Source organism: Coloeus monedula (assembly GCF_965178545.1).
Source record: "Coloeus monedula genome assembly, chromosome: 18".
NCBI classification, from domain to species: Eukaryota; Metazoa; Chordata; class Aves; order Passeriformes; family Corvidae; genus Coloeus; species Coloeus monedula.
Window position 1 is genome coordinate 2,739,224 of NC_138798.1, and position 25,260 is coordinate 2,764,483.

Here is a 25,260-nt window from a genome sequence, read left to right on the forward strand (position 1 = left end):
GCGACTCGTTCCCCTCAGTGCCAGTCGCCCCTCACGAGCGCTGGTTCCCCTCAGCACGGACCGCCCCTCACGAGCGTTGATGCCCGCGGCACCGGCCGCCCCTCAGAGCCGCTCGTTCCCCTCAGCGTCGCTCGTTCCCCTCAGCCCCCGCCGCCCCTCAGAGCCGCTCGTTCCCCTCAGCGCCGCTCGTTCCCCTCAGAGCCGCTCGTTCCCTTCAGCGCCGCTCGTTCCCCTCAGCCCCCGCCGCCCCTCAGAGCCGCTCGTTCCCCTCAGAGCCGCTCGTTCCCCTCAGAGCCGCTCGTTCCCCTCAGAGCCGCTCGTTCCCTTCAGCGCCGCTCGTTCCCCTCAGCGCCGCCTGGGGCAGGGAAAGGGCTACGGACAAACACAGGGCCCGCTCGGCACAGCGCAAACGAGGCTTTATTGGGAATTCGTATGAAACAAGTGCAAAATTTAATTTGTGCTGTTCGTATGGCACAGATGTTAAAATATCATGGCAATATCCCCATTTTCACACCGATACAAAAATAATATAAAACGATCCCTGTCCACCTGTTCGTTATAAATTAGGTTCTACAACATCAGGTAGAGCTCTGTGTGTGTCCTTACAGCCAAACAGAAACAGGGATCGACGCCAATCCTTTATTCCATGTGCAAAAGTTATTCCTCACTACAGGGGAAAAAAAAGAGGAGTAATACTTCTAATCCTGCCTTCTTCCAGAACATTAAATATAAATATCAGTGTGGCTTCCAAAAGCTTAAAGTAGTAACTCCAGGAAGAACCCAGAATGAATAGACAACATTTCCAGTGCTATTTTAAATATGGCCAAAAAAGAGCACATTGCATTGGTGTATATAAATTTACACTTCATAATCATTCTCGAATACATCCTGAAAACAGATATTGCTTCTATTGCATTGTTGAATGGTTCCCAAAGTGCACAAGATGCAGCTGGGTTAAGAATGCGATTAGTAATGGATGTTTAATATAATGAAAAGTCTTTCAGATAACTTAAAAATATCCATTCAAGAAAATAAAGAGACTCAAAAAAAAAAAGCCTACATGGGTTTCAGGACAAGCAGTAACAACTGGGTTTTTTTAAAGAATAAAATTAATTTACAACATTAGTTTATCAAGAAAAATGTACATTTTATATCTATATATTTTACAAGACGCTCCAGATCTGCTATGTCTTTCTATGGGAGGTATGTTTTACAGAATTATTTGGCTGCATTATAAGGCAATCAGTGAAAACCACTTTGTTCCACAAGAAACCATTCATAGGCAAGATCCTATCACGTGGTTATTTGCAGACAATTCCAAACATTTCTGCTGACAGCAGCCAAACTATAATGCACCATCTTTATTAAAATGTAAAGAAATGTGCTTAAAAGAGAAAGGTGTAAACTTGTATCCTCCACCGGAGTAAAATTTGTTCTGAAATTCCACCCTGAAACGAGACAAAAAACCAGAATCTGTACATGAATCCACAATGAGTTTTCAAGGGACACAACTATGCAACACAAGAGGCTGAACAAAACCAACTCCACTCCTCTCACTTGTTTTCTGTGCAGCTATTTAACCTTCCCACCATAGTCCCAGGCTAACTTCATGTTTCTCAGGAGACCCACACGCACTAAACTGGGCTGGAATGGCTCATTTCTTACTTCTGGATTACTAATTTGTTTCTGAGTGACTTGTAGTTAATTGTTTTGCAAACATGCAATATCATGGGGACAATCCCTCACGCACAGAGCTCTGCCTCCTGTCTTTGAACACCATACGCCTTTGTTTAAGCTGTAAATTTCATCAGGTTTCAAATTAAACATGCTCTGAATCCACTCCAAAAACCAGAGCTTGTGATATTAAGACTAAGAAAGGATTAAAATACTTATGGGTTGGCAGCCCCACTAATATATATGTTCCATTGAACCAAAGAAGTGAATAGACTGAAACCATAGAGTGAGATAAGCAGACTGAAATTAAAAATGCTTATCCAAGTTACTAATAGTCTACATTATGAAAAGCTGCAATACTACAAATCAAATGTACTTATATTTTGTGAATGTGATTGTAGTTAAAATGCATCATAAGCCAATATAATATTTGAATCTACTGAAAATATTCCAGAGGAACAATCAAATCCAACTAACAAGCCATTTATTTAATGTAATTACATAAATGTATTGCAGTAGCAATGAGGCTGCTGAATTTTACACTTTCCCTTTTTAATAAAACACCTAAAATTTTGCCATAAAAATTCCTCTTAAACAAGCCAGTATATGCTAAGGCGGTATACAGAAAAAGAATGAACGTACCAGTGAAGTCGTATAGCATGGAGAAAAGCAGAAAGGCCCTCCATGACCAGCAGAATAAAAACTGTCAGCACAGCAAAGAATGCCAGAACAGGGATTAGCAGCAAGACACCGTACTTGGTATCCACACGGAGACCCACTCTCATCACCATCTGCCACAGAACTTCTGACAACTCTAATAAAAACAAAAAAGTTGTCATAATTAATATTGATACTGAGCACATTCACCCACTGAGCCACTCTGACCAGCTCATTTAAACAATATAAGAGTACCTGCTGAACATGGGATCTATAAGCAATCCACCTCCCCAGAGAGCTGCCCCCATCCCCTCAGATATTTGAAGACACAGCTCAGTGTCAAAATCAGAGAGCAATATTTTACATAAAGTCACAGTTTTAGTCTGGAGGCTTCCATAGATCATGATTAGTTTAAATAGGGATTTGTTTTTAATTAAGAAAAAGTGTGTTTCATAGTAGTATCACTTGAACAGGCCAGCCTCCCTCTAACAGCATTAAAAATCAAATGTAGGGAAAAAAACCCAAAAATATCAAAAAACCCACCCCCACTTACGTGCATGGGCAAGACTTAATGCCCAGAGTCTCAGGTATGAGGCTGTGTTAGAGATGCATCCCAGACAGTATTCAATGGTATGAATTGCTTGATTCATAAAAACATCTGCGAAGTTCAGCTAAAAGATTAAAAAAAAAAGATAAACTTGCAGTTGGGAATCAAGGTCTTTGTAAAGGCTCAGCTGATTTTCTTCAAAACTTCTCAGCATGCAGTGTACAGGTTATCTATTGACTGCCCCCTTCTAATTTGTTTTTAAGAACACGGAAACTAGAGATTAAGTAAAAACATTACCTCCTCTGCATCCCCCTCTCTGTGCCCACTGTCTGAATGATTGCTGCCTTCTTCAACATCATGACATGACAGGAGACAAAGTTCTTCTTCACTTTCTTTTCGGATAAGCTTGTAGCCACTCTACAAAATGGGAATGTATTGTCTATTCAAGCAGGCTGCCACTGTCATTTTTTAAATTTACTTAAAAGCAGTCAGTTGCAGGCAAAGGCAAAAAGATTTATAGGAACAAAGTACTATTATGTATTTCAGTCCAAAACTTTCCAAACTGAGCAGACACTGAAGTGATAGCACAAGGAGTAATGGGTTCAAACTGAAGTTTAGGTTAGATACACAGAAGAAATTCTTCCCTGTGAGGGGGGTGAGGCCCTGGCACAGGTTGCCCAGAGAAGCTGTGACTGCCCCATCCCTGGAAGTGTCCAAGGCCAGGCTGGACGGGGCTTGGAGCAACCTGGGATTGGAAGGTGTCCCTGCTCGTGGCAGGGGGTGGAATGAGATGAGCTTTTAAGCTCCCTTCCAACCCAGCCCAACCCATTCTATAAAATATCCAGTAAGGACATACTCTGTGCACTACACCACCAGCTGAATTCTCCTACACTGAGGAAATGTGTGAGTGCCTATCAGTACTTACCCTGTACATTCTTATGCCTCGGCCTCCGCTGTGCAACCAATATAAATAAAGTGGTTTGCCAAGCAGCATAACAGGAACACAAAGAAAAGCAACACTAAGTAAAAACTTCTGCAGAGGAACCTGTTTGAGGAGGGGGGAAAAATTAGATTAGATTACAAAATCCAAAGTAGGAAAAGCCATCCCCGTTTCCTTTATTATCTGCACAGGATCTCCAAAAGCCTGGAAGAACATTACTCACCTGGCCATTGAAGAAGCTCTTTGTTTCACCACTAGGAAACAGGAACATGTTAATAAATTGAATGAGAATGCTGGGGGCAGATGTCGAGTCCTCTGCAGAGTATGCCAACCATTTAAAGAAGATCATGAACACCAGGTAGCCAAATATGCACAACATGAATAAAAGTTCAGGAATAAAAACCAAATAAATATTATAGGTCTTCTTGAAATGCCTAAAAGATAAAAATGGGGGAAAAAATAAAAAATAAGTTTTACAAAGAAAGAGCAACACGGCCCAAATATGATTTCAATAAAACAAAGCACTGTTAAACAGCAAGACTGAGACTACAATCCAAAGCTGATTTTATTCAGTGAAATTTTAATCAAGTATTTTAGTGGAAATAAAGACTGTAAGAAACATGGATCTTTATTTACCAACAAGTGAAATGAAGTCTTGTATTATTTTGTTTTGGGATTTTTTACTATAATACTGAACCATCATCTTACACCTGTGAAGGAAAACCTGTCCATTACTGTCTTTTTTTTAAGAACAGTTTTCACCGTTACTATTACTCTGTTTTCAAAAAATAATTCCAGTTTCTCTTACAAGATTAATTCTTATAATTCCAGACTTTACAGAAAATACAATGTTAGTATTATTTTAACTTCTTGTACTTACAAGTGGTTAAACAGCCCCAATACAACTCCAAAAGTCATGTGAGTCACTCCAAAGATCACAGACATTTTCATTTTGAATGAATTCAAAAATGTGAGACGGTTGCTTGCCAAATTCCATATCTGAAGAAGAAAACACCAATCCAGCATTAAAAGAACACCATAACAGAAGGAATAAACCAGTATCCTTTTTCTATTGCAGACCAGAATTCTCCCTCAGATGGAGGTCACAACTGAAATTTGAGTTTTGTAAAAATAGTTCAATCTTTGACTTGTCAGAAGAAAAGGTCTTGTTGAATGGAGAATGCAAACAGAAATGTTTTTTTTTCCACAGTAAGATTTATCTTACATATACACATACCAAAATCTAATAGACAAAAACTGATCATCACAACTGGATAATTAAAAAGAATAAAACTAACCGGGTCAATTCCAAAGGGATAAACTCCGTTGTACACACCAGAAACATTTGGATCCAGTGCTAAATATCGATTAGCTCTCAGATCCACAGGGCTGCAGTGAAAGAAAAACATACTCACATTTGACACTTTAAACATAATGACAACATATACTTTCAGTTCTGCAGGACACTGCTCCTGCTTTCCTTTACCTAACTCACCCACTGCCACACTTCAGAAAAGGATTTCTAAGTGCAAAGATCCTGACTAATAAAAACAATAGCAAAAAAAAACACCTAGAACCTCACAATCTGGGTCTAATTCACAGTATCTTTCAAAAGAAAGTTTATGGATTTTATTCCACATTCCCCTAGAACTGAAAGTTTCATTTTAAAAGTTCACTTTTATGCTTTTGCATAAAATTGACTGTCAAACACCCAAAGAATAATTGCTACCTTTTTTCCCTTTTGCATTTGGGGAAGTTTCTACTTTATTTTCATATAGTTTTTAATTAGCACACACAACCCATTCACATTTTAACCAAAGCCAGTGGTCTTGACTATTTTAAGCCACATCCTGTTTTGTAAGGCACCATGAGATGCAAGCTGTGAACACTGAAATACCAAAGGGCCATGACACCTCAAATCAATGACGTTATCCCACTCTGAGAAAAACTAGATTTGACAATTCACATAGACTATTTTTTAAAATTTTTTTTACTATCATGAAAAGCTGTGCAGAGACTAATGATTGCAAGGTAATTAATTTACTTCATTAATAGCTGATTTCTTTTAGTAGATGCTAATGCTGCTCAGCTATTCACTCCAGAAGCATGACCTAGGACAAATTCCTCCAAAACTAGACCTGTGTTTTCTATTCCTCTGAAAATCTATATATATACATACACACACACCTGGAAAATATATTAAATGGAGACAAACTAAAACATCAACATAAAGACAAACCATAACAGGACAGTTAAAACATGTGAACAAAAGGGTTAAACTGCTGCAGGAAATACATCTCTGGTTTAATGGTACAGCAAATATGCTACTCACCTCCAAACCTTCTGTTCAAACATCGCTGAAACATTCCATCCAGATCCAAATATATTTATTGACTTTGAAAAACAGTCATTATAGATCAATCCAGTGTATATAGAAAACAGCCCCATTAACAATATCACATATCGGCCTTCAAATAACATTTTCATTATCTGTCAGTATTGGAAAAAAAGAAAAAATAGAGACTATCATCTGTTATGTGAGCAATGGTTAGCTACACATTTCTAAGAGAAACACATTTTTGTACACACACAGACTTCTAAAAACCGAAATTTTTTTGTGAACAGTCATTAAGGAATATGAGCTTCCATGACACACACCGAGACTCTTCTCACTGGCATCCTTACAGTAAGGAAGTGTCTTTCTAAGCCGTTTCCTTCCTTGGACTACTTTACAAGAAATTACACATTTGCAGCCATTCTTAATTAAATATAATTCTAATGAGAGACACAAGTGTTCCTGCATTCCAACCCATATGATTAAAAAATTAGTTAAAGTGAAGTTTAATAAATTTCAAACTGCAACTCCTTCTAGAAACAATAGGAGGTGGAATTTGAAAAATTATTTTTCTCCTCAGGTTGTCACTGTAATACCATTCTGTAAAACACATCACTGAGTAGTCCTGGCAGAAGGAAAGACAAGCTTAAAAGTATCAATTAATTTTTTTCTAAGTCTTTGATACAACTTGATTATTTCTGCTCTTTCAAGGAAAGTGAATAGTTTAAGGTATTACATTAGCCTCAAGGGCAGCTTTAAACACAGAAAACCGTAAAAGAATGGAAAAAACTCTAATTAAGTACACATGCAAAAACCAGTACTATTCAGAAACACAGTGGCTATTCAAGTGATCTGGCTGGATGGGAAGTAAATAACTTGTAATTCCTTTTACCTCATCTTGTGCTCTTTTTAACCTAGGGTGGTTTTCATACATTATCGTCAGAAGTGCAAATATGAACATGAGTAGCCCATGCCCAAAGTCTCCAAACATAACCGCAAACAAGAAGGGGAAAGTGATGATGGTATAGAGAGCTGCAAGGGTAACACAACAAATTTCAGGCACAGCACAACAGATGATGTTCTGTCTGCATTATCTCCAAGCAATTCCATACTTAAATCTCTCAAAGTTTTTAAGTTTGAAAGACATTTCATCCCCTACTCATACACCTTTTACCCCACACTGTTTATTGTGTATCCGTTAGCAATGACAACTTCACAGTTGAGCAGTAGCTGACAATTCTGAGGATAACAATATGAGCCCAGGAAATAAAACCCAACCACAGCTCTTCTTCTGTGGGTATTTCAGGTCTATATCATAAGGAACATTCTGCTGTGCAGAATGACAGTCGACATAGCTACAAGTATATATTAAGTAGGCTATACAACAAGCTGAATTTTTCAAGTGATGAACCCCACACTTCAGTAAGATCAATAACCACTGCCAGTTTTCTTTTTTTTTCCCCTAAATATCTTCCTTACCCAAAGTAAAATATATAAAAGAAATATTATACAGCTTTAATCACTACCTTTCATGCTAAAATTACTCAACAAAACCAAATCCCATCTTGCTGCTTGGAGCATTGTTTGTGCTTTTGATGAGGTACTAAAATTTCAAAACAACTACCAACAAGCAGTATGACTGTCACCATTTGGCCTTTGCCAGTGTCCAATTCAGCAGCAACGACAGCACAGTGCTCAGCTCAGCTTTCAGAAGGACCAACCTGGATTAACTTCCCCATAGCTTCCAACTCCGTAAGCATCAACAATGCTCTGGAACCCTGAGGTGAATTTATTGGTACGTATCAGAGTTGGAGGAGGTTGTGTTGTTGGGATGGTATTCATGAATGAGGAAATTGTAGCTCCGCTCTTCCTCTAATTACACACAGAAGATACATTTGTGTAAGAACTCTGTTAATCTAATCAAAGTGAAAACATTTGCTCTATCAGCAATTTCACTGATCCCAAAATACCACTAAATTAAGCCCCAAGTTTAACATTTATCTCTTTGTGCCCCCTCTAAAACTATTATGCACAGTGTTCTAATTCTTACTTCATATCAAGGATCAGATGAGACTCATCAGCCAGTATCATAAAACAAAGATTTGTTATTACAAATTCTCTCTTATAAAACAAAAACCAACACAAACGAACTGGCACATTCTCCATGACTGCAAACAGCACTGCGAGCCCAGCTGAACTCAAGTCCAACAAAACAGTTATTCAAGGAAAAAAAAACCCACCACACACAACACTAAATAAAGGCCCTTCTTATAAAAAATTTGTTTTATACAGAGGCCCAGATCTGCCTGTGCCACTTTTAGTCTACTGTTAATAATTATTTTCTTTCCTTATCTGTACAGTTAGTTCAAGTCAAAAGCTTTAACATCAGTGAGCATTCAGGTGACTTACTGAGCCTTCCTCCAACGCATGGCGCAAATTCTGGAGATCAGCCACTGGACACCAAACCTCAGCAATTAAACATTTATTTGTGACATCGAAACTGCACAGGTTGAGGACGTGGTAAATGGCTTTCATCTTCTTCACTTGGATAACCCAAGTATAGATGGATTCTGATGCTTTATACAAGACCTGGCGCAAGTATTCCTCAGTTTTATTCAGCACCTTTGTTTGAGAAAAACCAAAGATTTCACTGAGAATGTGACAGTGGTTGTGCTGACCACAGCAAGAGCACCTTGTACATGTCCAGTGCTAGGCATGGTTTTAGGAGGGCAAGCAAACCTCTGCTGAAAACAGAAGTCAATGCCAAATGCTGTGAGGTTTAACAGATACGTGCAACACGAGACCAGGGACACAACTTACTGTCACATCAGCTCCAAAGCTTTATGTATGTTAGAAACATGTATTTAACAATGTGATACATCAAAGGATTTCCTATGGTGCAACATCTCCAGCAAAAGGAAATCTGTCCTCTACTCACTGTTTCGAGATCCTGAATACGAACATTGAGTCCTTCGACCACTGCCTGGCGCTCCTCAGTGGTGTCTGGGTAGGGGAACACGTGACAGTGATAGCTGCAGGAACACAGGTTTGTGTTAAATGACCAAACTCCACCAAAACACATCACACAACCCCCTGCCACAGTCAAATCTGCAACACACCACTCAATAACCACAGAACAGATTCAACTCAGAGGAAGTATTTCGGCTGTACTTAGTAAAGACTGCAAGAGAAATGACTCACATGTTTATTTGTACACTGCGTAATTATAGAGCTGGATGCAACAAGGGGAGGAACAAATTTAACTTCAAAAACCTTGTCTGAAAATCAACACTTACAAGAAAGGGGTGCAGGGAAAAAAAACAACTAGAAAATAACCAAGGTATGAAGAAATTACATATATTAGTTTTACTTCTTACCAGTCACAAATCTTCTTAACTTTTTGGCCAATTTGTTCACCCCAATAGGACACTAAAAAAACAGCCCACTTTGTGGTTTCACCCTAAAAAACCATAAGAAGTAAAGTTGATGAAGTTTGTTTTAACCAGCAACTCCACCATGACATAATTATAGAGCTAAATAACAAAGCTGAACAATAAGAAAAAGCTGTGTTAGTAGCATTATCACTTTAGTGAAAATTAAACAATAAAATTCAACTGTGTCAATATCTTTTTTTCAATATTAGAAAAAAACAGAAAAAGTTTCCAGGGAAAATCAAAGAAACATTGTATTTTACTAGGTCAGAATTCTTACTAAGAAAAGAGTATTTTTTAAAAGGTAACAAATTAGAATCCAAGCGAGAAAAAAAAGCGACAGATTAGGCTGCCATAATTGCTGATTTATAAAAAATGAATTTTATAAGTTCACAGGAAAAACTTCACAGAGAACTAGCTGTACTTGACACTGTCTTATCTACTGAATGAATAAGTGAAATGGCCATTAAAAGGCAATGCACTGTACAGACCTAGTTAATAAATATCCAAGCAGCCATTTATGCCACGTATTTTGATCAAGGTGGCCAACCATAAAGTCACCACTATTCCACAATAAAGTTCTGCCCTCCTCAAGCTGAACCACAGCAAATCAATTGCCACTTCTACAACCTCAAATTTTAAAATCTTACAAATTCTAATACTTCAGAATAGCTTTTCCTCCAAGAGCACTGGGAAATCATTTCCATTCACTGCAGACAGACCTGAGCAGCAATTCTTCCAAATCATATGAAAAGTACAAACAAAATAAACAGATCATTACAATGTTTACTCACTGTATCTGGATCTTCCAGAGCCTTATCCAACTCTGCATAGGTAAGAAAGGGATAGCCTTTACAGACTCTCCACAGCATTTTTTCAAATGCTTCAATCTTTGCTATGTGAACTAACCCAGATATGAATCTATGGAAAAGCAAAAATTTGGAACATAAGATAAAACTTACAAGAAAAAAAAAATTTTAATTCAGAGTACATCACCAAAATAATTTAGTATCTGCCATGGCTAAGGAAGGAAGCATCACCCTGAACAGGAAGCAACTGGTACAGAAAATACCAGTTTGTGTATAAAATTTTTATTTGCAAAATGAACAGAGTACAGACCTGAGCACACAACTACAATACATCTAACTGGTTATTTATTTTTCCTTGGCACGATACCCTCTCATAACAATGCCATAGACAGCAGTAGCCATTCAACATTTCAAAGGCAACACAATTAATGTTACATTTACAACTGACACTGCCAGGTGATTAAAACACTGTGTGTTTATCATAGAAAAACAGTTTAAACAGTAGAAGGAAGTACTGATTTAGAGATTTTCCTTAACACACGTCCTTGGTTTCATAGAAGCTTTGTGACAGCTTTTTTGGGTGCTGTCCTGTTTATCTCTTCAAATAATCTGGGTTTGTTACAAAGGTACATTGGGGCCAGACTCCTGTCGTGTCTAAAACTGGCACGTCTGAAATCACTACAGGCCATCTTTTAAGAGAACAACCCATTCTTTACAGCCCCCCACGAAGCAATTCTGAAACAGCACATGCCATACCCACCCCAGCGAGGCACTCAATCTGTGCGTGCGGTTGTAATCCACCAACGGCTCATTTTCCACAGACTGGAATTCTTCAAAATTTCCATGTAAATGGGATTCATACTTGCAAATAAAAAGAAAGAACATGCATAGCTTTCAGGGGAAAAAAAAAACCTCATTCTGTTATTATTCTAAGGAAGAAAAGGTAATTAAGTAAATTGTTTAGTTAAAAATATAAAACTCGTTTCCGTGTTCAATTCAGGCACCAGAGAGATCCTGGGATCTCAAGTGCACTGCTCTTAGCAATTACAGTCAGTGCTTCAAAATTACACTGAAAATTTCTTAGCATGACTTAGGCACCAAAATAACACAACTACACCTTCATTTGCAAACTATTCAACAGAGAAACTCACAAAAATGCCACACAACAACAATCCCTGTCAAACACCCCAAGTAGTACCTCAGGTGTTCTCCTGACAAAATTCTGTGTGATCTGTAACATGTACTTGTATTCTGTCAGTTCAAGCAGGTTTTTCCTCAATTTTTCTTTGTTTTTAGTTACTTCCCTCAATTCTGTTTCCAGCTTCTGCAGCTGTTCCTAAGACACAGAGTAAAGATACAGAATCAGTTACAGGATTTTGGAAAACAGAGTAGGATTCATTTTCAGCACATATTAATTTGACACAATGATAGGCGTTTCCCATTTCTTAATTAACTAAAGCTCCATAGGTTTTATCCCTCGGTCTGCCTAAGATTGCTGTGTATTGAGTACACTTGATCCTCCACTGGCATCTGTTCAGTCTGCTGCTCTGCTCCTAATTTTTGTCAAAATAAAGCAGACCTGGAATTAGAATTGCAGATAGCACAGGGTGGAAGATACCCCATTTATTCTTTTAACAGAATTACAACAAAACAGAATGTTATTCAAAATTACATCTGTGCTTTACAAGCTTCTATATCAAATGCAACACCAGAAAAAGCATTCAGAGAACACAGCACCACGTTTTGCTGTGTGACCAGCACCTGCAGAGCCTCGGACAAGTAAAAATCCCACACATCTGGAAATTTTGGATGCACAAAGAGCCTTAGATAAGTCCCAAAGCAATAAATGAGGCTGAGGGACTACACCTAAAGATAATTTGCCTAGAACAGTATAATGTGCCAATCCATCAAAATACAACGGATGACTGCCCACCTCCTGAGTTTGCTTTGATCCTTTCACAAGAATTTTGTGTTAATACCAAAACCTCACTGGCTTTGAAGTAACAGTGGCAGCAAGGAATCAGACAAAAAGAAAAACAAATCTTCTGCTTCTGCCCCCCCGCCACACCCCGGTAGTTTAAGTCATAAGTAATAAGATAGTAAGTCATTAAGCCTGAAATTAAGACTTTGGCATCTGTTTAGTGGAAGTTACCTTGATTTCTAAAATGTGTTTCAGCAAGGGGGCAGGAGGAGCAACATCTCCTTCAGGAAGTGGAATATCTGCTTTTTTAATTTCTTGTACTAAATACCCTGGAGTGAGAAGAAAAATAGAATCAGAAAGGAAACTGCATTGCCTACACTTCCTAGAGTGCTGCATAGTTGACCTTCAGCTGTTGTTGATGGTGCTGATCACACTGCAGCATCAGGCCCTGGCTATTTTACTCATTCATTTTAGCAACAATGCACGCACAGAAGTCTTCAAAAACAAAGAACTTAAAGAGTGGTGGGGATAAAACACGCTAACTATTCCTGTCTTGGAAGTCTGCAGAAGCAAGCAAACTTCAGAGGCTTCTCTTTCCCAACAAGTATTTTCTAAGAAGCTTTTACCATTTCACAGAACCTCTTTGTTGCTGCACGATACCACTTTCTGCTAATCGTGCAATTCTTTCACTTTCTGCCAGAAACAGACTTGCTGCTCACTGCCCCATGTTTGGAATAAAAAGTGTTCAAACAAAGTGGCTTAAGCAACCTTGACAACAAATGCAACTCACATTGGGCAGGGAGATTGCCAAAATAGCTGCTGGGATGGTTTGGCATGACCAGCACATGCCTCTGATGGGAGATTCCAATAAAAGGAGTCCTTCAATTGTAACTTTTCCTCAGGATACACTGAAGACATCTGCATCTTGGCTGTAACGCTCTGCATACCCTTCTCTATTCATTAATTACCATGAGAACACAATTAATAACTTGAGGTATTTTTGAGGGTGCTTGGAAAATCAACAGTATTGAGTTACACAATATGAAAAAACAGGGAATATCTTACAGCAAAGCTTCCATTTTCCCAGCAGGGTTTTAAGCAGTCAGTACTGAAATGGCCTCAATTATTTATCAGCAACACATTAGCTACTGTTCTTTACTTCTGAGCTTAAAAAACCCCACCAAATCTATATTTGGTGTAAGTAAATTTCACAGCTCACAAAACCTGGGAAGGTTAAAAAAAACCCGTAGCTGACAGTAGTGCCACTCTAGTCATACCACAGGTGAGAAAGGGCAGACATGAAAATAAAGCTCACCAAGTATTCTTTCCATTTCTTCACATTTCTTCACTTCATTCACATATTTTCTCTGAAATACACTTACATTTGGGTTAAGCTGAAGGAGAAGGACAAAATGCTTATTAGGGATTTGAAACAGTAACCACCTCTAAAAAACCACAGCTGTTCCTGCAACTTCCTGGAGACAATTTGCATGAGCTCTGTGCTCTAAGTGCTTTTCTGCTGAGAAGGCACAAAAAACCTAAAAAGATTACAAAGTCTTCAAATAGCAGAGCTGGTTTTATTAAAGCAGAATTATCCATGCCATTGGGTAGTTTTAATCAAACAACAAAATAACAAGATCTACTGGAAAAAAACATTCCTAATCTTATTTCTACAGTTTTAAAATATTATTTAACAAGTTTATTAACAAACATTTCCACAGATTTGTTGTGATGCCTTTTCACAGTCTGTTTGAAATATTACATTTTACGTACATTCCCATAATATGAATGTGCAATGTGCAAGTGACTACTTATTCAGCTATTAAATCAGAACCACTAATGCATTATTTCTACAATAAATGGTGTATCAGGTAACTAGAATGACATCAAAATATTAAACATACACTCATGTAATAATTCTTACAGATCTGCCTCCTCCTCCCTGCCATATTTACTAACTAGCTGTTAATTTAAGTCCTCCCAGCTTTCCCTGCAAAGATTTTGCCAGTTACATTTCTAGTGTATATTTGGAAGAAATTCTGAAGTCTCAGTCAGCAAGCAAAGACCATATAATTATGATGAGACAACGCAGAGACAAGGCTAATTATTGCCCAACCCAACCTTATGTTAGGCAGGCAGTTTCCTCCAAGGTGTACTGCCCCTCCAGGAACAGGAACCTGTGATCAATAAACCCACAGAGCAGGTGTCTCTGCCGGTCTGTCAGTGGGGCAGATGTATCCATTAGCTGTGCACAACACTCAGGCTGAAGGCGGGTTAGGGGCTCTCCCACGGGATCCTGCTGCAAATAATCCCAAGTTTAAGCTACTTCTATGAGAAAGATGGGACACAGCCATCCCAAAGCATTCCTCCCGAGAGCGTCGGGGAGGCCGGGGCTCCACACTGACTTCCCATCACTCATCCCACCCACCCGGACGGGATCCTGAGTCACCTGCTCTGGGTGACCCTGCCTCGGCAGGGGGTTGGACTGGGATCTCCAGAGATCCTTTCCAACCCTAACAATTCTTTGATCCTGCTTTCAAGCGAATGCCACACAAGGACGGGCCATACACCTGCCTGTCGGAGTCGGGGAAAGATGGGAATGGAAGCAGTTTCCACCGCCCTATCGGGCCAAACCCACACCTTCCCGCCGGCGGCGCCGGGCCCGGCTCGGCCCTCACGCCGGCCCCCTCAGGATCCCCGTCCCCCCCGCGCTGCCCCAAGAGCCCCGCCGGTACTCACGTCTCGGAACTCGGCCAGGCCGCGCTCGCCCACCTCGCTGAGGCACTCATAGGCAGAGCCGCTCTGCAGGAAGAGCTGTGCCAGGCACACGGGCTCGCCGCGGAACAGCGCGCCCATGGCGGCGGCACCGCCCGGGGCTCCCGGAGCGGGGGGCTCAGCGCGGCGGGCGGGCGGAGCGCGGCCGGGGGGCGGCCATGGCGGGGCGGAGCGGGCCCGGCTGCCGCTTCCGGGGCGGGGAACGGGCGGGGAACGTGGCCCCAACCGGCGGCGGCGCGGGCCGGGCTCGGGCACTGTCGGCGGAGCTACCGGGAACGGCAACCGGCGCGCTGGCAGCCACGGAGTCGCCGCTGGGAGGCTGCTGTGTGAAATGCAGGACTGAGAAAACATCGCAGAATCACAGAAAATGCCGAGCCGGAAGGGGCGAAAAGGATCATCGAGCCCCACTCCTGACCCTGCACAGCACCGTCCCCCAGAGCCTCACCGTGTGGGCTTGGAATTTACCTTAATATCACCCAGTCCGAGCCCTTCCTGCCGTGGGCAGGGGCACCTCCCGCTAGACCAGGTTGCTCCACTTTGAACACTGCCAGGCTTGGGGCATCCACAACCTCACTGGGCAACTTGTTCCAGTGTCTCACCAGCCCCAAAGTAAAAAATGTCTTCCTAATATCTAACCTCAATTTCCCTTCTTTCAATTCGGACCCATTACTCCTTGTCCTGTTCTACAGTTCTTGATGAAGACTCCCTTTGAGGTTGCTTTGAGGTCTCCACACGACCTTGTCTCCAGGCTGAACATCCCCAGCTGGAGCCTGTCTTCATGGGGAACTGCTCCAGTCCTCTCCTCAACTTTGTGGCCCATCCAAACCACAAGAAAATCCCAAATGTTGTGTTTCATCAACCAAGGACAATGAGTAGATGTTTTCTACACCCTGTAGAGCCCAGGTCAGGCACAGCAGGTTGTCAATGCAAAGCATTTGCTGGAAAAGAGAATTTCAGGTCAACACATGAAAAGAGCTGAAGCGTTATGACTTCTCTGAAGTGTGAGAAGTCTGCCCACTGCCCCAAAAATAGGTGGGCATGAGGGGTTTACTGTCAAGAGGAGCTTCTACTCGAGGAGAAGAGAACCAGCTTGAGAGATCAATGGTCCATCCATGAGGACAATCCCAACCCCGCTGCAGCCTCTGGGCTGGACTCGCCACCTCTTGAAGTCAACTCTGCACTTTGCTACTCCAAACACAGAGTCTAGAGCTTGAAAATAATTTATTACTTTTTGTTTTAAATAACAGACATTTTCTGTAGCTGTAAAAGTACTGATTTTATCTATCTTTAAATGTTTATATAAATTGTTTACAAAATCCAAGAATATTTCTCCATAATTTTTACCTATCTCTTCCATAATTTAGAAAACCAAGGGTTGCTCGTAATTGCTGCAAGTAAAATAAGAAATGCCAATAACAGGCCTTTAGCAAGACACTGGGAATATGGTTCTCCTGGAGAGAAAAGAAAAAAAAAGTGTAAGCATATGAGAGCTAAATTTTAGTTTATACAACAACCCAAAGATACAGATTAAAGTATATGCAAAGACCGAATAAATGATGTGGTACAAAGCAAAAAAGTCAGATGCTTCATACTTATAAAACTTCATACTTTGTATAACTTTAGTCCCAGAAGTTGTGCAGATAAGAAACAGGCAGTTTCTTTCTGAACAGAGTCCAGGTGCCTTGATGCCCTTTGAAATGCCAGTCATTTAGTTTACAGAGTCTCCCACAAAACATAATCCACCACAGTTTTATAAGGAGGAAATTTAAAAATTAACTGTATTAACAATATGGCAAATTTTTACTGGCAGAGTGAAAAACAAAGTCTTCCTCTACCCTTCAAGGGCAATGACACACTGACAATGTTACAATCACAGAAACAATATCATAAAGCCACATATTCTCCTTTGCCTTAGCCAACACACCTCCCTCCAAATTCCATAGGGGAGTGAAAAAGAATCTCTCTGCCAAACTGGTACTCATAAAATTTCAAGCTTATCCAGAAAGTACTCCTAGTAATTATTTTTTTTCCACTAGTCTAAGTAAGAAATTAATGCATTGTCAAGGACACAATTAAACAGACTTTTTGGACCATGCTTTCTGAAAAATAAAATTTAATTCCCCACCAGAAAGCACTTTCAGACTGAACTCCACACATCTAATTATGTTTCAAAAAAATATGGCCTATTATGTTTTGCAGCATCCCACATTGTTTATAATTTTACCTGTGTAAAAGCGTGTCAACGGATAAAGGAGCTGTGGCCAGCACACATCATTTTGATTGCAGTCAAATTCTGCATAAATCTTGTGATATCTGGAAAAAAGTAACCTTTTGGTCCAGGCTATTCATGTTACATCAGCTGAACATAATGGGAGGTCATCAACATTTTTACCAAAACTACCTTGTCACTGGAATGGGTGGCTGAGCTGGGACTTCAATGAACTGAACAGAAGCGGTGATGGGAAGAAAGCTGAGGGTGTTTTTGCAGCCAAGCCCACACTGGAACTGCCATAAGACTGTTGAATAACTGTAACAAAAAGCATAACTATTGCTTGAGGGCTGTAAATGGAAGTTTAGAGCCTAAACACAAGCATGAAAGAACAAAACACACAGTATTTATGAGGAGGTTGATAATCCCTGGATTTTCCACATCGTACAAGGGGAGAACTTGCACAATCTGGAAATGAGGTAAAACGGAACAGAATCCCATTTATTTGATAGGGATTGACTTGGTGGAGGGGGGGAAGTGTCTGCAAAGTGAAAATTCCCTGTTTCAGGAAAGAATAAAGCATTTAGCACAGCTCTCAAGAGCTCTGCAATGGGATAAGCCAGAACACAGAACAATCTTGTTGCTTCCACCACGTGACTCCTGATGGGATGCCCTGTGTGTATGCCTGCTGCTGGCAGCATCATATGTTTTGTTTAATGTTTCAATGAAGTACAAAGATTATCTGCTTTTAATCGTTAATTCTTTCTTTAATTTTCATTTCAGAGGATCAAAGGAATTTGGGTTGCAAACATAAAAGGCATGTAAAAGACCAGAAGCAACAAAACCCACCCTTTTTGGTTGTAAATTTACATCGGGTATGTCAGGTAAGCAAGGGCCAAAATGAAGCACTTATTTGTCAGATAGCCAGAGATACAACTCACTTTACCTGGTCTGCACAGCAAGAATCTGCTGCTGGGGAATCCCTTGCACTGCTCCCACTTTAGCAAAGATTATGCGAATATTCAGGTTTGCAGGAATGTCTGGACAAATGCCTTTCAAGCCTCCAGTGCTCACATTAGAACTAAATGGATCAAGGCCTATGAAGGAGAATGGAGGTATTAAATGTAACTATTAAAATCTTTCTCTCTACAAAAAAACACCTAAAGGAGTAATTTATCAATGGATAAATACCAAGTCATATGTGTACAGGCTGGCAGTAAAATATGCAGTATCCATAGACATATTGAATTATGTGCCTGTGTGTACACATATATGGATGGATGGATGCAGACACACATATCACTAGCTTTAGGTATTTGGAATTACATTTTGGGTTTATTTTGACATGCTTTATTCACTGTATGGGAATATTTAGACTACAAAGAACAACACAAGCCTCACTTACGTATAATTTCGACCCAGTCATTTAGATCACTGTAACTGGAATTGTCCCTCTTTCCAATGTGAGTAGCTTGTATTAATGCATTCAATTTCTCAGTTACATTTCCTCTGCAAAGTAAGAATGTAACATCACACAGAACGTATACAAAATAAATAAAAGTCTTACCACTCTGGGTTGCAGTATTACTGTATCATAAGGTCAGTTTCCTCTGAAAGATGTTACCACACAACAAAAATAAACTTGAACTATTGAAGGGAAGAAATGGCAAAGCATTGCACCCAACACGATCATCATTTGAGTAAAGACTGAAACCATTATTATGATTTCCCATTAAAAAACAGAAGTGAGACTATTAACCACAGAAAGCTGAAACAAACACATGAACATTTAAAAACAATGTACCAGTGCTGATGGAAGGTACTTGTAGACAGCCATGTAACAACCAACAAGACGGATGCAGCAGGGAGAAACAATTCAGCTTGGGAGAAACAATTCAGCTTGTGTAGTTTACCTTAAAAGGCTGCAATCTTCATTAATATCAACTTCTAGAATGCACCCAGAGTATGAGTCTACTCCAAATAAAACTGGTCTGTAAGTTGCTGATGCACATAAACCTCTGCCAGCTGTGAAATGAAAACATTTTTACTTGAGCTTTCCTGTTATCCACCTCTGGATCTCTAGCTTTCAATTTTGTGCAAAACATCAAACATTAGAATGCAAACTCAGTGTGGTATAGTTCAAAAATAGACACAAGTCCATTCAATTTTGCAAGAAAGCATTAAAGGTCTTCTCACTGACCTTTGAAAGTTTGGGAAAGAAAAGCAAAATCTGGCAGAGATTTTTAACTAAAATATGTTTTTAAAAAAACGAAAACCAAACAAAGCTGCAACATTTTAGCATTAACCACAATTGAAGTTGCAACCTCACAAGCCAATACCTGGCTGCCAAATGTTTAGGCTTCCAAGAGGATCAGAAGAATTCATATTTGCAGCTCTCACTGGTTTTCCAGCTTGATATCCTAAATGTAGAAGGGAAGATTATGAACACTGTAGAAGAATCTATAAGCATCAGCATTATTTAAAGAGTAAATGTCATCAATATTGAAGTAAATGATATTTCCATTACAGTGGGAATGGCCCCACTTTAAATAATCAATATCTATGCAACAAAAGCCTAAGAACCAGTCACTGCTATTGGCAGTGCAGTAATGCAGGAAGGTGAAGGCTGGCAACATAAAGAAGTACAAAAGAAATACAGAATGTAATCACTGATAATAATCTGTAGAGTACAAACTTTTTTACTTTAAATAGGCAAAATGAAGTATTAATACCTGGATTCTCAAACAGTTCCTCTCCATTAGTACTCTTTAAACTTAGAAATTCGACTGTGAATCTTTGTGTCAGTGTTTCTGGTAAAAGAAAGAAGTAAATAAGTAAATTAGCAAAATGTATGTTCTGTGCAGGACACAAACTTCTGTCTTTCATTAGTGACAGAGGATTCAAATTAACACAAATTAATGGAAATCAGCCCCATACTTTTCTTTCTAGAGTCCAAGGGAAATTATTTTTAAGAAAAAATAGTAAATAGGCAATTCTATCACAGAATTTCCATGCAGAAGAGAAAGAAGTAAATCAAAAATCATAAAAGAAATGTCAGGATACCTCCATCACATAAGCTTCCAAGGAAGACAGTGACATTTACTTGCTCAATGTTCTTGTCTTTCCAAATAAATTTATAATGTTCTGCAAAAGTTACATTTTGACACAGAGCCTCAGCAGCATGAAGGCTTTCTGGCAGAAGAAAAAAAAAAAGAAAAGGTCATAATGAAAACCATTCTAATTAGAAAGCTCTGCTACTGCAGATGAGAAAGAACACATTAAAACCTTGGCAAAATTCTGGAAATTACAACATTCATCTTTTTCAGAATTTATTTTACTGTTTCAATGTGCAATGGTGCAATCCCTCGTGTACACAAGGCAAGGAACCTGATTTCCCGACCAGCTGTAATGAACTAGAGTAAATTAAATACTTCCTGCTTTGCAGGAAGCCAGTTTACTTTTTCAGTATTAGGTAACATACAGGATTCCTCCTAAGAACTGCAGCAGGTAAACATTTTAGACATCAAAATAATCTATTTCATATACAATCCAGGTTAAGTAAGAAACATTAATTAAATGGAAGAGACATACCACTTTCAGTGATGAATTTGCCCCTGTCAGTGATGGGTCTATAGACAACATTTTGTTGAAGGAAGTCTGAGAATGAAAAACAAGCAAAGACTTCTGTTTTCACATCCAAGGTGCAATCCTTGTTGTTATGAAAACTGAGTGGTAAATTATTTAGAAAAGTAATTTTGGTAAAGGCACAGACTGTTTATGTATTTTGAAAGCACAGCTCATTATCTCTGGGTCTTACATAGACAAACAAAATTAGTCTATTATGGAGCATAAAATAAAATATCTTCATGCTGGTAATCACATTATCTCAAACTCCACAATGACTCTTCCTAAGTACATGCTTTTGTAACACAGAGAGTAACCACTTCTCACTAGCTCTAAAATGTTGATGCTGCACCCTCCTGACAGAAAAAGGGCTCTGCAACAGTCTGAAAATGAAAAGTGGGAGTGATGTTGTTCAGAACCATTATGAGTCACCAGGAACATGTAAATGGGAAACAAAGGCCAATCCCTTTATTTCTTATCTCCTAAATCTTGGGAAACAGTGGGACACTTGCTAGAAGGTCATGAGAAACAGGAACAGAACATCCCCAAATGCTGAACTACGACCACCAGATATCACAGATGTTACATTTAGCTACTGTGCCAACAGCCCTTGGGTTTGTTCTGTTCCAGCAGCTCTGAGAAACATGAAACACATTCCTGCTTGGATTTCTGCAGCATACCTGCAGTGCCAGTGTTTATCCTCACGTCATGGGGCAGGCCTTCCTTGTAAGACTCCAGATTGGTCAGGCACTTGACATCAAAGTTGTGGAGAAACGCTACGGGAGCATTTCCAACACACTGTCCAGCCATGGATTGCTGTGGGTGGTTCACAGAAATAAGGATTTTCTATCCCCTTGCTTTTCATTTGAAGATTATTTCTTAGTGAAATGCCCCACGTGTGCACTACAGCCACACATAACACTTTGACAAGCAAGCTATCTGATGTTATACAAACACCTCAGCCTTTGGCAAAACAGAGGTTAACACCTTAAAAACACAGCTTTAAAAGTAGTTTCAATGTACACTACGACTCCATCTTCATTTTTGAAAATAATTATAACCAAGAAGTGTCTCCAAAATACATTACCTTTTGCAGGGATGGGCAAGGGGATGAGGAAAGCTAATGTTTACTTTTAATAAAGACTTTGTTGTTTTGGTTTGGGTTTTTTGGTTGGTTGGTTGAGGGGTTTTTTGTGAAAAATACACACCACCACTTTCCAACATCAAGTTGCTGAAATCGGATGCAAAGCCATAAGGAGTGTGATGCAGGGAATTCCAAACAAACTAAGAGGAATAAAAAGCTCATAAAGCACCAAGTGATTACCTGGGGAACAGTGAAATACTCATCCTCTTCTGTTATAATTGGATCTCCTTCTCTGTAACCAGTGAAAGGTTTCCCAGGAGAAGTTTGTAGAGGGATCTTGAATGAAGGAACTTCTGGTGTAGAACTGCAAACAAGTTTAAAAACTTGGGGTTTAAAACAGTTTAAAAACAGAGCTTTACTCTTTACCTCACACAAACAATTACAGGTTTGCTTTCATGTCCCCTGTTCTCATACATTACCAATGACAGTTCTCCACTTGCATTTAAGGTTCACAACCTACAGCCCTAATTTCAAAGTAGCTTTCATTATAAAGACAGGTTATACTTTTGGTTGCATAATGAGTGTGATGAGAAAATAAATTTTCTTAAGACTTACGTGGAGCCATGATAAAAATAGCCAAGAAATGGTGTGTTGTCAAGAGAAGACTGTACACAAAGGAAGGGAAACCACTCAGGGGTATATTCCATTGGCTGGGAAGAGCACAGCTGATCAAAAGGTGGGTTTACATCCCCACCAAACACTCCAGTGAAACATGATCCACTGAATAACTGCTGCAAGTCTGGTGTACACTCCTGAAAGGGAAAAGAATGGCCACTTTTTAGCAAGGTAATTGCAATACTCATGGCACTATAAAGCCAAACTTACAGGTAAAGCAAACAACCTTGTAGAGAGAACATATTTACTTTCAGAAATACTGGAATATCCAAACACAGCCTCTGGCCCATCTAGTCTGAAGCATTCAGTACCTCTGTCTCCCCACAGACAACAGAGTCTAGAAACTTTGAAAACACTTAATCAAAGTTTAACAAGAAATAAGTACCAGATCACAGCAACAACGAACATCACAAGCTCCAGCTGTTAAGTTACAAGGACAAGAGCCCAAGGGCTTAAATGCCTGGTTTGGGATGATAGTTGCATTTTCTGTAACAGAAACAGAAGAGAAAATTGGATTAAGTGGACTGGAATCCAAATAAAAAGACCATGCACACTGCAGTTTGTTCTGTGTAGAAACCTTTTTTGAAATTTCATTCATGATTGCTCAGTATCTCTTATTGCTGCCCAAATCCCGATCTTTCCATACAGAGAGGAAAAGAACAGCCAAAATGCCATTTCTTCTTTAGCACTTACCTGACACATTTCCTATAAAGGAAGAGTTGGCAAATATTTCAGCTTGGATCAGGAGCTGTGCCAGCATCACTGAATCACGGCAAGCTAAAACCTGGAGTGTTTCCACCACGCACAGAGGTGAGGAGCAGCACTCAGTGGCGTTGGGCAAACACAGCTCCAGAGTTCTGGTCAGGCTTACAGTCACCTTGGCAGTGTTCTGGAAAAACACAAAATAAAGTTTGACAGCTCTGATGGATTGTACTAAATTGCTCTTGTCTATACCATTCATCAGCTTCTGAGAGAGAAGCTGGAATGAAGTGGAATAACAGAAGAATCAGTATTTTACATACCACACCAGGTGTTACAACCAAATTCCAATCTCCAGCTCTTTTACTTCCGCTGCAATTTGCAACTTGCAATTTTCCTATAACAAAATAAAAATTTTAGAGGTATTCCACTGTCATTTAGAAAAGACTGGGAAATAAGAAGTACATTGAACCTCCTCTTGTGCCTCCAGGTACACCCTCAGGCCCAGCTGACACGGAGCCAACTCAGAACTAATGGCTCAATCACAGAAATCTTCTGGAATTCCTGTTTCAGTAATTATTAAAGCACTAAATTACATGCATTACCATTTCTCCAGTAATTTTAGTGTCAAAAAATATTAATAATTCAAACGTATTTATTTACATGGGGGGAGGGGGTTGAAATGTTCTTACCTGTCTCTTCATCTCTAGGACTTAAAATTATAGAAAAATTAACTCCTGAAGAATTCCCAAGAAAAAGTGAATTGACTCTGGGCCCTGACATATGAATAAATGAAGGCTGAAAGACTAAAAAAAAAAAAAAGAAAGAAAGAAACACATCTTAACACAAGTTTACTGAGAAAGCGAACATCTGTAAGACATATAGATCTTATGCTTGGGCTAGATTCTTACACTTTTAGACTTTAAATTGTCAGAAATAAAACAAAAATATCTTGTACTGCCTAGTACAGGGTTGTATTTACATTCTTGCCACGTGCTGGAGGAGTGGGTGTAGCTTTCTATGCCACAAGTTTATATTTGTGAAGATGCCCAGTAAACAGGCACAGTAAAATAACATTATGGCACTTACAGCCCACGCAGATACTACACAGCTCAGGCAACACCATATTTACCACTTCTTGCTGACTTCAGCTTACACTTTTTAATTTCTTGGGGTCATTAATTGTTCCAGGGATGTCCCGCTACCCGCGATCCAGGAACTGCGGGCTCCTGCCTTCAGCATGTGGGCGCAAGGACAAGTCTAGGGTTCAGAGCTGGCAATTTCACCGGATTTTTCTTTCTAGACTTTCCCAAGGTTAAAAGGTCCGACATAAACAGCTCCACCCTCTCCCTCCGAGTCCCTCCCTGTGCTGAGCAGCGGCAGAAACTCCAGGGCAAGCACGGTCTGGTTTGGGGAGGGGCGCCCAGGACCGTGCCTTGGGGAGCCCTCAGCGTTTGCGCCGCCTCCCCTCTCGCCCGCCCGGGCCGATCCCGCCGCGGGCCGACCGCCATCCCCACAGCCCCGCCCGTCCCTCGCCGCCGGAGACCGCCATTCACCGCGGCCCCTCACGCCCTGACCCACCGGTGTCGCCGGCCGGCTGCCCGGGGCAGGGAGCCGCCCGCAGCAGGAGCAGCAGCAGCGCCCCGAAGGCAGCAGGCCCCATAGCGCTACGGCGGCCGCCCGGCCGCCATCTTGCAGCGCCAGCGCGGCGCCATGGCAACGCGGAGGGCGGGAAACGCCGCCATGGCAACGCGGAGGGCGGGAAACGCCGCCATGGCAACGCGGAGGGCGGGAAGCCGCCTCACGGGAAGGGCGGGAAAGGCGGCGGCCGCCCGGGGAAGGGGCCCGGGGAGCGAAGGTGGCGGCGGGGCAGCTCCAGA

The 25,260-nt window shown here is 40.4% G+C and overlaps 2 protein-coding genes across 4 annotated transcripts; both read right to left on the reverse strand.

The window, feature by feature from the left end:
- Positions 1 to 397: 397 nt before the first annotated feature.
- ATP6V0A2 (ATPase H+ transporting V0 subunit a2) lies at positions 398 to 15,260 on the reverse strand. The gene is made up of 20 exons (XM_082293652.1): positions 15,054 to 15,260; positions 13,630 to 13,708; positions 12,546 to 12,643; positions 11,592 to 11,729; positions 11,154 to 11,254; positions 10,379 to 10,505; positions 9,531 to 9,613; positions 9,092 to 9,185; positions 8,563 to 8,775; positions 7,875 to 8,025; positions 7,046 to 7,185; positions 6,151 to 6,308; positions 5,117 to 5,207; positions 4,699 to 4,817; positions 4,042 to 4,252; positions 3,804 to 3,923; positions 3,176 to 3,295; positions 2,885 to 3,002; positions 2,317 to 2,488; positions 398 to 1,448 (listed from the first exon to the last, which is right to left on the reverse strand). Exons 1-20 carry the CDS (start codon positions 15,168 to 15,170, stop codon positions 1,346 to 1,348), a joined length of 2,553 nt encoding a protein of 850 aa, XP_082149778.1. The 5' UTR covers positions 15,171 to 15,260; the 3' UTR covers positions 398 to 1,345.
- A 1,157-nt stretch (positions 15,261 to 16,417) lies between these two features.
- TCTN2 (tectonic family member 2) lies at positions 16,418 to 25,080 on the reverse strand. Of its 3 annotated transcripts, none has more exons than XM_082293336.1 (18): positions 24,962 to 25,080; positions 24,073 to 24,186; positions 23,704 to 23,777; positions 23,375 to 23,570; positions 23,067 to 23,167; positions 22,622 to 22,818; positions 22,247 to 22,370; positions 21,603 to 21,738; positions 20,890 to 20,955; positions 20,362 to 20,490; positions 20,031 to 20,108; positions 19,638 to 19,718; positions 19,212 to 19,323; positions 18,704 to 18,807; positions 18,245 to 18,395; positions 17,491 to 17,616; positions 17,314 to 17,402; positions 16,418 to 16,540 (listed from the first exon to the last, which is right to left on the reverse strand). In XM_082293336.1, the coding sequence occupies exons 1-18, from the start codon at positions 25,041 to 25,043 to the stop codon at positions 16,434 to 16,436; spliced, it is 2,067 nt and encodes a 688-aa protein (XP_082149462.1). In that variant the 5' UTR covers positions 25,044 to 25,080; the 3' UTR covers positions 16,418 to 16,433. The 3 variants fall into 3 exon arrangements, with proteins under 3 accessions (XP_082149462.1, XP_082149464.1, XP_082149463.1); XM_082293338.1 differs by lacking the exon at positions 24,962 to 25,080 and adding an exon at positions 24,537 to 24,599; XM_082293337.1 differs by lacking the exon at positions 20,890 to 20,955.
- Between the last annotated feature and the right edge of the window lie 180 nt (positions 25,081 to 25,260).